Raw genomic sequence first — 13,045 nt, 5'->3', positions numbered from 1 at the left:
AACTTCCCTCCTTGATACATACGTTCCATGTCCTTATCCTAAATCTTTCACTGTTCCTGTCTTTCTTTCCTATCTATCTTCTCCACATTATTAATTTCTCGTCCAATGGTCCTTCCCAACAGTTACTCTCAGGGATATTCGACTTGGGATATTTTATCTCTGGAACTATGTATTGACATGCGAAAGACCAGAGTATATATATGTTCTCTTTCTTTTATCATCAAAGTAGGAAAAAGTAGAGTGGTGGTTTCCCGTTCCCTTCCACCCCGCACTATTCCAGTCGTTAAAATCACTCTGATTCTGCCTGAGACTGCCTGTCCAGGTTGCCGTACTAATCTTTTGTATGATTTCCGCAAATTTGGCTGCTGAAGAACTGCTGCCTTCTCCCAGAACACTCTTCATCTGGCTACTCCACTTAGACCACTTCGGTAGGCGTTACCCTTCTGGTAGTGAGCTACCAGTGACATAGCTCTAAATTTCACTGTAGCACGCAATCCTCTCCACCCGACCCATAAATCTCTTCGTAAAGGTGGTATTTATTGGGGAGGGAATTGTGTGTGAATAATTCAAATTTTCCAGCCAAAATATCAAGTGTTGCTTATGTGTATATTTTCGCCATTTTTTTACCCATGGAAGTAAACAAGTTCGACCAATCGACCAACCAAATTTACAGACTATGTATTTATATCCAAGTCAACAATTACCCATTTTTATTTTTGAGAGTTCCTAAATTTATGAAGTGGTCCTATATACCTCTCCGAAAATTGGATAGTAAATCATGATACCTATGTCCTATTTGAGACAATGAATCCGTAAATTAATCAATATGATTATATGTTTTAACAAAGCCTAACTAAAGAGGACAAATTAGGGCAATAACTACCACGCTGTAAAACGTACTGCTTATGTATATTTTTAACATTTTTATACCCATGGAAGATTACGAACTAAATTTACGAAACCATGCTAGACGAACCAAATTTACAAAAATATATTCAGCAACATTCAACACCAGTTGAGAACATCTAGCAATATTTGCTTTTGACAATTTCCAAATTTAAATTATGGTCCAATGTACTCCTAATAAAATTTTAAGGGGTTTCATTAATATACCCAATATTATGAAAGGGAATGGGCCCCTGTACTTGCCCATATAACCATATCATACAATAAAGCCTCATCAAAATAAGCAGTTGATTTTTTCCATTTTTTCCCATGAAAAGGTACAAGATGGACTAACCGAACGCTCAGAAGTTACATACCTCAAACTATACTCCCTTATAGTTTTTAGCTTTGGTAATATTCAAAATTTAAAGGGTTACCCTATATACCCTTTCCAAAATTTAAAGTTAGGTTCTATGTACCCTCTAAGAATTTGGTAAGTGGACTAAGGTACCACTGCAAAAATCAAGTAGATATTGACCCCTATGACGTCATACCAAGTGGGCCGGTCAGTGACATTCCTAAAAAAATCAGAGCTGAGTGAGACCAAGTCTTACAATTACTACTCTCTATAGTAAATTGTCTTATAAGTTAGTGGTAATATTATTACTATGCGATGGTATTCTTCTTCTTATTTATTCCAATTATACTAGCAAGAGTGAATAGGATTAAGTCATATAACATCTTTATCTATATATCTATATCTATATCTATTTATCTATCTATCTATCTATCTATCTATCTATATATTTAATATATATATATATATATATATATATATATATATATATATCATATTGATTTTCAAACATAGTACTAGAGAACATTATTTCTTTATAATTACTGGATGTGAAGAGACACTTTGATTAACCGGTTTCGGAAACCTGAGACATTTTAATATCTAGTTGGGCGAACCGGTTGAATGTCGCAACTGTCTGTATGTTTAGGGAGCCTGTGCAAATCCAGTAATCAAACGCTTTGTTTTGCCAATAAGAATCGAATTAATGTTTAAATTTCGATTATCAAGAAGTTAAAAGCAGTTGTACTCATACGATCACAATTTTTGTACATTTTATTACGTGTATAAACAAAAAAATGAAATGAAATATTTAAGTTTTACGTCCCACGGTTATGCCGGTTAAACTAAAGGAGACGGTGATGATGAGAGATAAGTGAAATGGTGGAATGAAGAAAGTGGGAGGAAACGGGAGAACCCCGAGAAAACCCACGAGCACGCTGTTTATCCACCACAAAGTCCACACGGCGCGAGATGGGATCGAACCAGGGACCCCAAGCACCGGAGGTGAACGCCGTGTATGAACAATATAGAGGATAATTCTGAATGAACAAGTAAACTTCGGTAGATAATTCTGTAACAAATCATTGTAAGTGTTATAGCCGTAAAGGATGTATCTATTTTAGCCGTTTCGGCAGCCATAAATTACAGCAACGCGTATGCACAGTCGAGGTTAGAGTCTGGTCTTAATAACATTTCTTCGAATTTAAAGAAATTGTAGCACCAACACAAGAAAATTTTAAAAATTTTAAGAATAAAATAAAATGTATAACCGATATTAACGATGGATATTTAGAATATGAAACTTTCCGGAATACTGATCTTGGTTCTCGAATATAATTAAGTACCATTAATAACAGCAAGTAGAAATCTTAATCTAAAAAATGTATCACAAATGTGTCATGCTCCGTAAAGAACTTAAGATCTTTAAATATGTTTGTTTCCACCTTTGCAATGCTCACACGGATAACTCGATGTAAAACAACAAGAGAAGAACATACAAACTGATATGTAAATAAACCAAAGATAAAAATATCTCAAACATTACTATCAAATGTGAAATTCTACATTTCTTTCGAAACCACTACTATTTTGATTAAAATTTGTATACTGATATGCACTTGTGTTGACAGGAGACAAATTCGCAGGAAAGTTAATACAACTGCTGATTATGTGTAATGAATGTCGTATTTGAGCATAGAGTTGGTAAGAAAGAATTTGGTAATTTTAACACATTACCAAAAGATTTCATTTTGATAAGATTTCAAAAGGATTGTATATCGATTTTAGATTTAGATTATCACAAATCAACTAAACTAATTATTGATTTTCAGTAAGCGATATCACGAATGATATTCTTAGGTTCTTGATGCCTAAAAGTAGTGTCATAACCACAATAAAATAAATTCTATTTTCATAAAAAAAAAGGGATCAAATGATTTCTCTCAGTGACACAATTAACATGACATCGCACTTGATTCTGTTATGAAACACTCGATACCTTCTCTATTTTCCCTCAATTACTGCTTGCATTTAAATACCTACCTACAAGTTTCTTAAATGCAACATTCGATTGAACACTAACACATATAGTAGAACAACTAACTGTATAAGTAAAGAAAGAAACTCCTTTTAGATATCCAGAAAAAATGAAATGTACTGAATAAAATATGTTATACCTAGGTAATACTTGAAATTGAGAAAAAGTCATAATAAATATGTTTAGGAGTTATCGAAATGTAAGAAATTGGTAATTTCAGAAAGCGACAACTTGGTAAAGATATGGATTTAAAATCAGTTAAGCAATACTGATAAACGTATTATTCGAATCAATTCAAGTCAAAACATTTCAGGATTAGAAGTTGTGTTGGTGGTTCGAGACAGATAGTGGATAAATTTTAGTTCTATCTTAGTGATCATAACACTAATATTAGTAAATTGATCATGATTTTTTTTCGAATATTTTCTTAGGAATAGATTCTAATTCACACACTCCTACACCTACACACCTACACACACACACACAAAGTGTGACTAGAACTTAATTGACCCTTGTTTGTTTAGAATTTTGTTTCGTATTTTGCCAGAAATCTATTAAGGAAATTTGAAAGCCTTGCAGAAGTGTCCTGTGCATACCCATGCTATATACGTAAAAGTTATATGTATATCTAATTTTAAGTTTAATAATGTCCTAATGGAGATTGGATCGCTCAGTAGCTTGAGTTGAATCCGAGACCATGCATATCAAAAACTAATAAATTTCAAACGGACCATTTGCGTACTTGATTTAATTCTAATTTCTGATACTTTTATAGCAAGCGTACGATTGAATAATTAACTCGAAATATGAGAATTAAATCTAATTTAGTACACAATTCATATTTGATGAACCTTAAGTAAACTCTAAATTATATTACTTTTTCTTTTGAAAAAAAAAAAAACATTCAAAAGCACCCTTTGAAATTGATAAAGGAAATAATTGGTTAATATTTTTCATAATTATATGCATGTATATAAACAAAGATAGGTAATAACAATCCTAGCTTGATAAGCTTCTTGTTCCTAAAGCGTTGGATTTACGGGTTATTTAATCGCTGAAGTTCTTTAATAGTACTTACTCAGAAAATTTATCATGTTGAACAACGGAAGTAACATTTCGCAGTGGACTAGAATCATGTAAATATATTGTTCCAACTTTTACCTATATATAAACAACATAATGAGTTAAGGGTAGTAAATTAAAAAAAAAAAACAATTTTATATCGAATGCCCAAGAGTACAGAACAATATAGAATACAGAGCAATATATGATTAAAATCTACTTAAAGAGTTTATGTAAGATAAATTTCTATAAATGCTTTGATAGTACTATCTTATCTTATGGTAACATTTATTATTAAAATTATAAATAACATTTTTTTAACATTTCTTTTCAAATCATATTGCTATATTTAATTACATTTAAATATTTTGATTTGGTAATTTCGCAAAAGCAAAAGTTGCTAATGCCATTTACATCTGTGTTTTTAGAAATGAGTAAGAATAGGAGAACAATGAAGTAAAAGTAACAGTAAAACTTGAATAGAATTAAGAAGGAAAGAATACAAATAAAAAACAAGAAGTAAACAAGGTGAAGAAAAGCATAATAAAATAAACATACGAATTAAAATAAGAGGAAGAACGAAAATAAACCAGGAGAAAGAACAAAACTGAGAATAAGAAGAGATCAACAAAACAATAAAATAGGAAAACATTTCCAGTAAATTATAAAAATAAGGAATGAATAAGAATATGCTTAACCTATTACTGCATGAAGTTTCGTAGAGGTAAGTTCAGTATACAATTTGTTATTTTTGGCAAAATTTACAAAACTTCAAATAACTGTAACAGTTTCTGCTTGAAATTTTGATTTGTTGAATGGAAACGATGAAAGTTCGGATCACATGCACAGGAAACACTTGGGGTAATATATTTTACCAATTTTTTATGTTAAAAAACTTTATTCTTCATATAACATTAATGGGTCATTCCATGTCAAATCACCTAGAGCACTGTGCTTCAATGTCTCAGATTCTCTTAAAAAATTTTTCATGCATAAATATCAATGAAATTATGCTAAATTAATTTTTAGCGATTTTTTCGATGAGAAATGGGCCGGGAAGAAACTTTTAAAAAATGTGAATTTTGCTTCAATTTCACTTTCCGGCACTCAGCATCATGAAACTAAATTACCATAACTTCCTTATTTTTGAAGTTATTGGGGTCATCCAGGTGTCAAATGAAAGCTTAATGTTTGCTCTTTCAGCAAATCTTGTTTCATTGCAAAAAGTTACATTGTCAAATATTAATAGGCATGCAAAGCAAATTCTAGGGTTTCTACCAATTGTGTCATTGCTCAAAAGTTACAACTATGAAACTTTTGAAACTTTTTTGTACAATCATCTCAACATGTACATGGTATGGTTAAAAAAATAAAAAGGATGCTTTTGTATTTTTGTAATTTTTCTTTTTTTGGTATTTCACATGTACGCAAATATATGGTTTTAAGTTTTGTTACAAATTGTGTCATTGCTCGTAAATTATAACTGTGAAAGTCTTGAAACCTTTTTTTATAGGATCATTTTAGCACATACATGACATGGTTAAACAATAAAAAGGGCACTTTTGGTATTTTTGTAATTATCATTTTTGTACGTCAGAGTGCAATTCATGAATCGCTGTGGACCCTCTATATTCTACTGGCCAGAAAATAAAGACTTTTGTTGGATACGTTTTGAAAATATCATCTGGGAAGTTCTTGTTACATCTATTACAAGCCAAGCAGCCCGGACTTACGCAACTGAAAGCAAAATTAAAAGAAGATATCATATCATCAATGAAAAGAATGTGCTGTGAAATATAGGACATAACATTTTGTATGTAAATCTATGTAATTCTAAGAAGTATTATGTTTATTGTTTTCATCTATGTACATTAGTCTATTATTTCTTATTTCTGTTGGTAGGGTTTGTAATAATCAATCAACTCCTTACATTGATAGGCCTACTTTTTCCATTCACAAAACTGCAAGATTATTACAAAAAAGTTATCCCTTTTTGTTATTTAATCATGCCTAGTAAATGCAAACTAATCCTATAAAAAGTTACAAAAATTTGATAGTTGCAAGCGATGGTACAATTGGGAAGAAAGTTGAAAGTCATAGTTAAAGTACAAAAATATAATATTATGGTAATACCAAAACTACACATTACACCAGTTCTATTTTTAAGCATACCTAATATTTACTAAGATGATTATTTGAGAATGTTTTAAAGTGTGACAGTTGTCACTTCAGAGTAGGGATGGCCAAAATTTTCCGAAATCGGAAATTTGATTTCGCGGAATTTTTCCGAATCCAAGATTTTTCCGAAATCGGAAGATTTCCGAATTCCGAAATTTTTCCGATTTTACTTTCAGGAATCCGGAAAGTAAAAATTCCGGAATTGGCCATTACTGCTTCACAGGAAAGGTAAAATCTGTTAACAACAGTAAATCTGTATAGTTCTGTACATTTAAAACAGAAATAATAATTGCAAAAATATCAAAAGCACCTTTTTAAATTTTTTTTAATATCGTGTATGCGATAAAATGATTCTATAAAAAGAAGCTTCAAGAGTGTCATAGTTGTAACTTATGAGCAATGACACAATTTGTAACAAAACTTGAAACTGTATATTGTCGTACACGTAAAATAATAAAAAAAAAATACAAAAATACCAAAAGCATCCTTTTTATTTTTTAACCATATTATTTATGTGCTAAGATAATTCTATTTAAAAAGTTTCATAAGTTTCATAGTTATAACTTACGAGAAATGACAATTTGTAACAAAACTTAAAACTGTATATTTCAATACATGTAAAATACAAAAAAAAAAAAAAAAAAGAATAATTACAAAAATACCAAAAGCACCCTTTTCATTTGTTTAACCATATCATGTACGTGCTAAGATGATTCTATTTAAAAAGTTTCAAAACTTTCATAGTTGTCACTTACGAGCAATGACACAATTTGTAACAAAACTTAAAACTGTATATTTCCGTATATAAAAAATACTTACAAAAATACAAAAAACACCCTCTTTATTTTTTAACCATACCATGTACGTGTTAAAATGAATGTACAAAAACGTTTCAAAAGTTTCATAGTTGTAACTTTTGGGCAACAGCACAATTTGTAGAAAACCATAAAATTTGCTTTGTGTGCCCATTAATGTTTGACAGTGTAACTTTTTGAAGCAAAATTGAAAGTGAAATTGAAGCAAAATCCACATTTTTCAAAAATTTCTCTCCAGCCCATTTCTCATCCAAAAAATCGGAAAAAATTAATTTAGTATAATTTCATTGATATTAATATATCAACAATTTTTTGAAGAGAATCTGAGACATTCAAGCACGGTCATGTTTTGAAATTAGATGATTTGACATGGAATGACCCTTAATACATTGTTACTTTAGTTAATAGTTTTGTTAACAGCAAACTGACATTTTATTTACCAGTCATGTTAAAACAACATTGTTATTTCAATAATAATAACAGTCTTTGAGAAGCGTTTGCCCTGTGAACCTAATCCTCTCAAGAGTGTTAAGAAATCATGCAACAATATTATATACGCGAAAGTTATGAATGAGTGGTTATAGTGAATTTAAACTTAATAAACATGAAATCCGATTTTTCCGATCACATGCACTAACAGGTTAACCCACTTATATAATTCAATGAATTTTACAATGATTCGTAACCGTGTTTACATGAATTATAGTTTAAATTGCACGCCTCTGAAATGTACTGGTAATGTTTACTCGTGTCGCTTTGATTCTCAAGAGAAGAGTTCTTCTGTTTGATGCTATATTTGCGTACGAAATCTTGATTACAGAAGCCGACATGCTTGGCAAACTATATAGACAATAAATTTAAACCAATGAATCAACATTTCACTCCACTTCTGTTTCTTTATTGGAAATTCTCGATTTCCCTTCGCAAACGTGTACTGCCATTACAAAAATTCCTCGAAAGTATGATTGTCAGGATACCTGAATCGAACTTATAATTTTGGATTTTGCTTACAATTTTCTTATTTTGTAATATTTTTGGAATACAGGAAATGCATTCTATCACCTCCGCTTATTAATCACTTAGCTTTAGACAAAGACGGTAGGTAAAATTAAATATATGAAAAAAGAATCGTGAACTATAGTATATGGGCATTCAAAGTGCAAGAGATTCAAGTATAATTATCACAACGGACACAGTTTGTACGCTTCATTTAAATACGTGGAAAAATGAACAATGATTTTAGCATTATAAGCATTATTTATAAATCTGGAAATTAAACTTATAAGCACTGAAAGGAGCTTCAAGTTGGGATCTTAAGTATGAAATATGCCCGAAATTACCAAAATTGGACTTGAATCCCTTGTAAAGCAAACGCCTCGTCTGTGCATGGGTGAGCATACGTGTATATAACCTTCTTTTACATCTATGATAGGGACATTAATAGATTTTTATGTGTCCCACAAAAATTCGATGCGGGGGGATAAAATGACAATGAAATGAAGAAAACTTTAAAACAGGTTATTTTTTTCACGAGCCCCGACATGTGTAGGGTTCGATTCTCCCTTATGGGTGGCCTAGCGTACTAACAAATGAACGAAGTTGTAACTTTTATATTTCAAAAATTAGAATAGATATAGCAATTCATCTGGATAGATGTCTTAAATAGGTTAACAACTACGGATTTCTCATTGTATTAAACTGTATTAAGATTTTATTTCACACAAACTGCTACAGAAAACTGGATAGTATCTCAACTGTACACTGGAGGAGCAGGAAATTATATATTTAATACTTTGGTGTTGATCATATTTTCAGGGAGACAATCATGAAAGGCTGTCATCAAACAGTCGAGATACTATTGTTATTTTCTTTCGAATTTTTAAAGTATTAGCAAGCAATTCTAGTGAATTAGTTGATGAATTACAGAAAATAAACATTACTGTAGGAAAGGGCCTATTCGGTTTGCCATAAGGACCAGACTATGTTACGTGATAAGGTCAAAAGTCACGTTGCGTGCTAAATCGAGCCTGGAGATTCCAAATCGAGATGTGAGACATATGAAGCACGTAACCCCCGCGTGGGGCGCCCTGGGTAATTAGAAGAAGATGCATATACTTTATATCATTATTATTGCTTTTACTCAGACAACTTGACTTTTGACAATGTTTTATCCATATTTACCTTACATGGTGTGCACCATTTTTAATCTCTTCACTACGTCTTTGCAATAAGCTTTCAATTAGACATTTCCTTATTATAGTTCTTGAGATATGTGGACGACTTCATTTTTTTCATTGATTTTTCATTGACTTTAATATTTATGTTTCGTGATCTTTTGCTATCGTATGTGCCATCCATTTTAAAACAATTTCGTTTTGAATGTAGAATCTACATAGTCTGTTCTATATTTGAGCTGAATTTCAGCCATGCTCCTCATTTTGTTTTTTGAGATAAGTGGACAAATTATTTATTTGACATTGATTTTCCATTGCCATTAATGTTCATGTTTCGTGCATTTTAATTACGTTCCATCCATTTTATGACAGTTTGCTTTTAAAATATAGAATCTAAATAGTCTCTTCTACATTTGAGCTGAATTTCAGCCATCTCCCTCTTTTGGTTTTGAGATAAGTGGAGGAATTATTTGATTTGCATTTATTTTCCATTGACACTAATATTAATGCTTTGTGCTTTTTGACTATGTTGTACCCATTTTCGGATAAATTGCTTTTGGAATATATAATCTACATAGTCTCTTCTACATTTAAGCTGAATTTCAACCACCTCTCCTAAAGTCTCTTCACATCATTGCAACCGGACAGGCCCTTACTGAATAATGTAAATTATTAAGGTTTCCTATTAATTTTATAAGAAAATATAAACAATAATTTAAAAGATAGGGAAATAACAAATCAACTAACCTTATAATTTTCTGGTTTCGGGTCTTTTAAGCAACTAGCAGCAGTAAGAACATATTTATTATCTACTATTACTCCTCCGCAAATATGACCGAACTCAGAATCCTTATATTTCAGAATTGAGGCCATGTAAGGAAATTCACCTGTATACATGAGTAAAATAGGTCAACAACAGTCAATCCCTATACTAAGGATTTTGTTCTTGTTATTAACTATAAAATGTTACAAATAATCAAAAACAGATGTTAGAGTGATACAATATTGCGTTCGGTAGAAACTAATAAACATCTTTTAAAGAACTGATATTCTAAGTTCATAAATTGAAGTTCAATATTCATAATCCAACGACTCTTTCTACTCATGAAGATGTAACTAATATAATTTTATTTAAAATTTGGTATCATGAAAATTTTGGTTAATATTTGGTCTAGGAATTAATTCGTGCGGTTGGTACGCACACATTGAAGCTGTAGTACAAACACAAAATACATAAATACCTTAAGAAAAATATTGTCCATCGCTAGCCACCACTTTCGCCCATCTGTCAGGCAATGTACGGATTCCGTGGCGAAAGAAGTCCTCATCCTTGGAAGCGATCCAGTCAGAGACCCATGTTTCGATATCTTCTGAAGAAGTAAACCGCTGTCCAATCAAATCGTTGTTCATGCAATCGAACAAGTAGTAGTCCGAAGGAGCAACGTCTGGTGAATACGGCGGGTGGGGTAAAACTTCCCATCCGACATTTTCTAAATAGGTTTTGACCGGTTTTGCGACATGTGGGCGAGCGTTATCATGTTGAACAATAAGTTTATCATGTCTGTTCTCCCATCCTGGTCGTGTTCTGGCCAGAGCTTGCTTCAAACGCATTAATTGTCGTCGATAACGTTCTCCATTCATAGTTTCACCCGGTTGCAGCAGCTCATAGTACACCACACCTTTCATATCCCACCATATGCACAGCATAACCTTTGCACAGTGAATATCTCGTTTTGGTTGTGATGGACCTGGTTCACCTGGTTTCACCCAGGCCTTTTTTCGTTTAGGGTTCTCGTAATGGATCCACTTCTCATCACCCGTAATAATTCGATGCAGAAACCCCTTTCTGCTCTGTCGTTGAAGCAGCAATTCGCAAATGGTTTTTCGTCTTTCAACGTCTCTGTCTTTCAATTCATGTGGAACCCAATGTGACATCTTTTGAATCATTCCCATGGCTTTCAAGCGTTTGGAGACTGTTGTTTGATCAACGCCTAATGCTGCTGCAAGTTGTTCCTGCGTTTGACACGAATCCTGCTCGAGCAATGCTGTCAATTCTTCGTCTTGAAATTTTTTTGGCTGTCCAGCTCGCTCTTGGTCTGCCAAGCCGAAATCACCACTTCTAAACCGTGCAAACCACTTCTGACACGTTCGCTCAGCTAGAGCATGGTCACCATACACTTCCACCAAAATACGATGACTTTCAGTCGCATTTTTCTGCATGTTAAAGTAATGCAGCAGGACACCCCACAAAAACACTTTATCAGGCACAAATTGCACCATGTTCACTTAACTACAAACTGGTGTTGTTGACGCTTTAATCCACTGCCCTATACTACGAACGATACGCGATGACAGGGGTTTGCAACACATGTGTGGATACACGGAACTGTGGGACGCTCCGTTCGTTGCGCCATCTCTTGTCCACCCGCACGAATTAATTCCTAGACCAAATATTTTCTCAGGACAAGAGAATCATCCAAGTTTCTTCACAAACGAAATGGTTAAGAAAAATAGGTTTGGAACAGAAGCTCATGTTTTCATTATTTACTTAACAGATTCTAGGTACGTCTAATTCATACCATCAATTATGAACAAAACTATCGACAGCAACAGGAAACAATGTCGGACATGATCTATAGTTATAGGCACTATCTTGGTATTTGATTCGTGTAACGGAGAATAATCGACGAAAAATTCAATTGTGTGAAAGTGACCAAATTGAACTTGAATTGAAGGATTTAGAAACAAGTCTATCAGTGACTGAAACTGAAATATATCGTTCTACTGTTGAATTTTATAATGCAGATACCATCTGCAGGAATGCTTCCGAAAGATATGCTAGTGTTTCAAATATTGATTTTCTTATATTCTGCGGCCCTTCTGAGTCGTGAGGCTCTGCGCAGTTTGCCTTGTTCGCCTCCTACGCTTATGGTAATCATATTTATATGTTGTACTATTTCTGTTTGCAAAGTTAAATTATTATCTTGCATGAAATATAATAGATGTTCGATGTTCGATTTTTTTGTAGAAAGTACATTCTGGACTTTGGTTGGATTGGTAATCATATCTTTAATTATATGTTGTGGAAATTAAAAAGTTTATAACTTCCTTCTCACATCAACAAAATTTGTTATCACTTTTTAACATTAGATTTAATGTATACGCCGCAGTATTAAAAATGATGCAGTATAGTAAAACAATCTTGGACTTACGAGTAAAATTGTCTTGGACTTCTGTCCATCTTTTGATACCATTAAGATCTCTCTCCTTAATGTGTAATACTACGACCAATTAGCATCACAGGTTATATTCATGATAACTTTTAGGACATACTACATGTTTCGTCCCTATAATATTTCTTCCCCTATAACATATTATCTAAGACCACAAAGCACAAATGACAATGTTTTCACTGTGTTATAATTCATGAGGCACATATATTTTTCAAAGTGTTATGTATGACTTACCTACTCTTGCATCATTTCCTGCAGGTACTCGAAGCTCACCATCAGTATTCCCTTCAAGTATGCTGCAAACT

At 32.6% G+C, this 13,045-nt stretch overlaps 1 protein-coding gene across 1 annotated transcript in view; it reads right to left on the bottom strand.

The window, feature by feature from the left end:
* LOC145662822 (serine protease 29-like) overlaps window positions 1–13,045 on the bottom strand; it is an 86,902-nt gene that overhangs the window by 32,092 nt on the left and 41,765 nt on the right. The window contains exons 2-4 of the mRNA XM_081728718.1: window positions 12,975–13,043; window positions 10,255–10,394; window positions 4,357–4,439 (exon numbers count right to left, since the gene is read on the bottom strand). Coding sequence (XP_081584844.1) covers window positions 4,357–4,439; window positions 10,255–10,380 — 209 coding nt within the window. The 5' untranslated portion in view covers window positions 10,381–10,394; window positions 12,975–13,043. The remainder of the gene's footprint in view (window positions 1–4,356; window positions 4,440–10,254; window positions 10,395–12,974; window positions 13,044–13,045) is intronic.

The sequence above is a fragment of the Thermobia domestica genome, chromosome 10 (genome assembly GCF_964235325.1).
Source record: "Thermobia domestica chromosome 10, izTheDome1.hap1.1, whole genome shotgun sequence".
NCBI lineage: Eukaryota > Metazoa > Arthropoda > Insecta > Zygentoma > Lepismatidae > Thermobia > Thermobia domestica.
The sequence above is the reverse complement of the archived record's forward strand: the minus strand, read 5'-3'. Positions and strand labels throughout refer to the sequence as shown.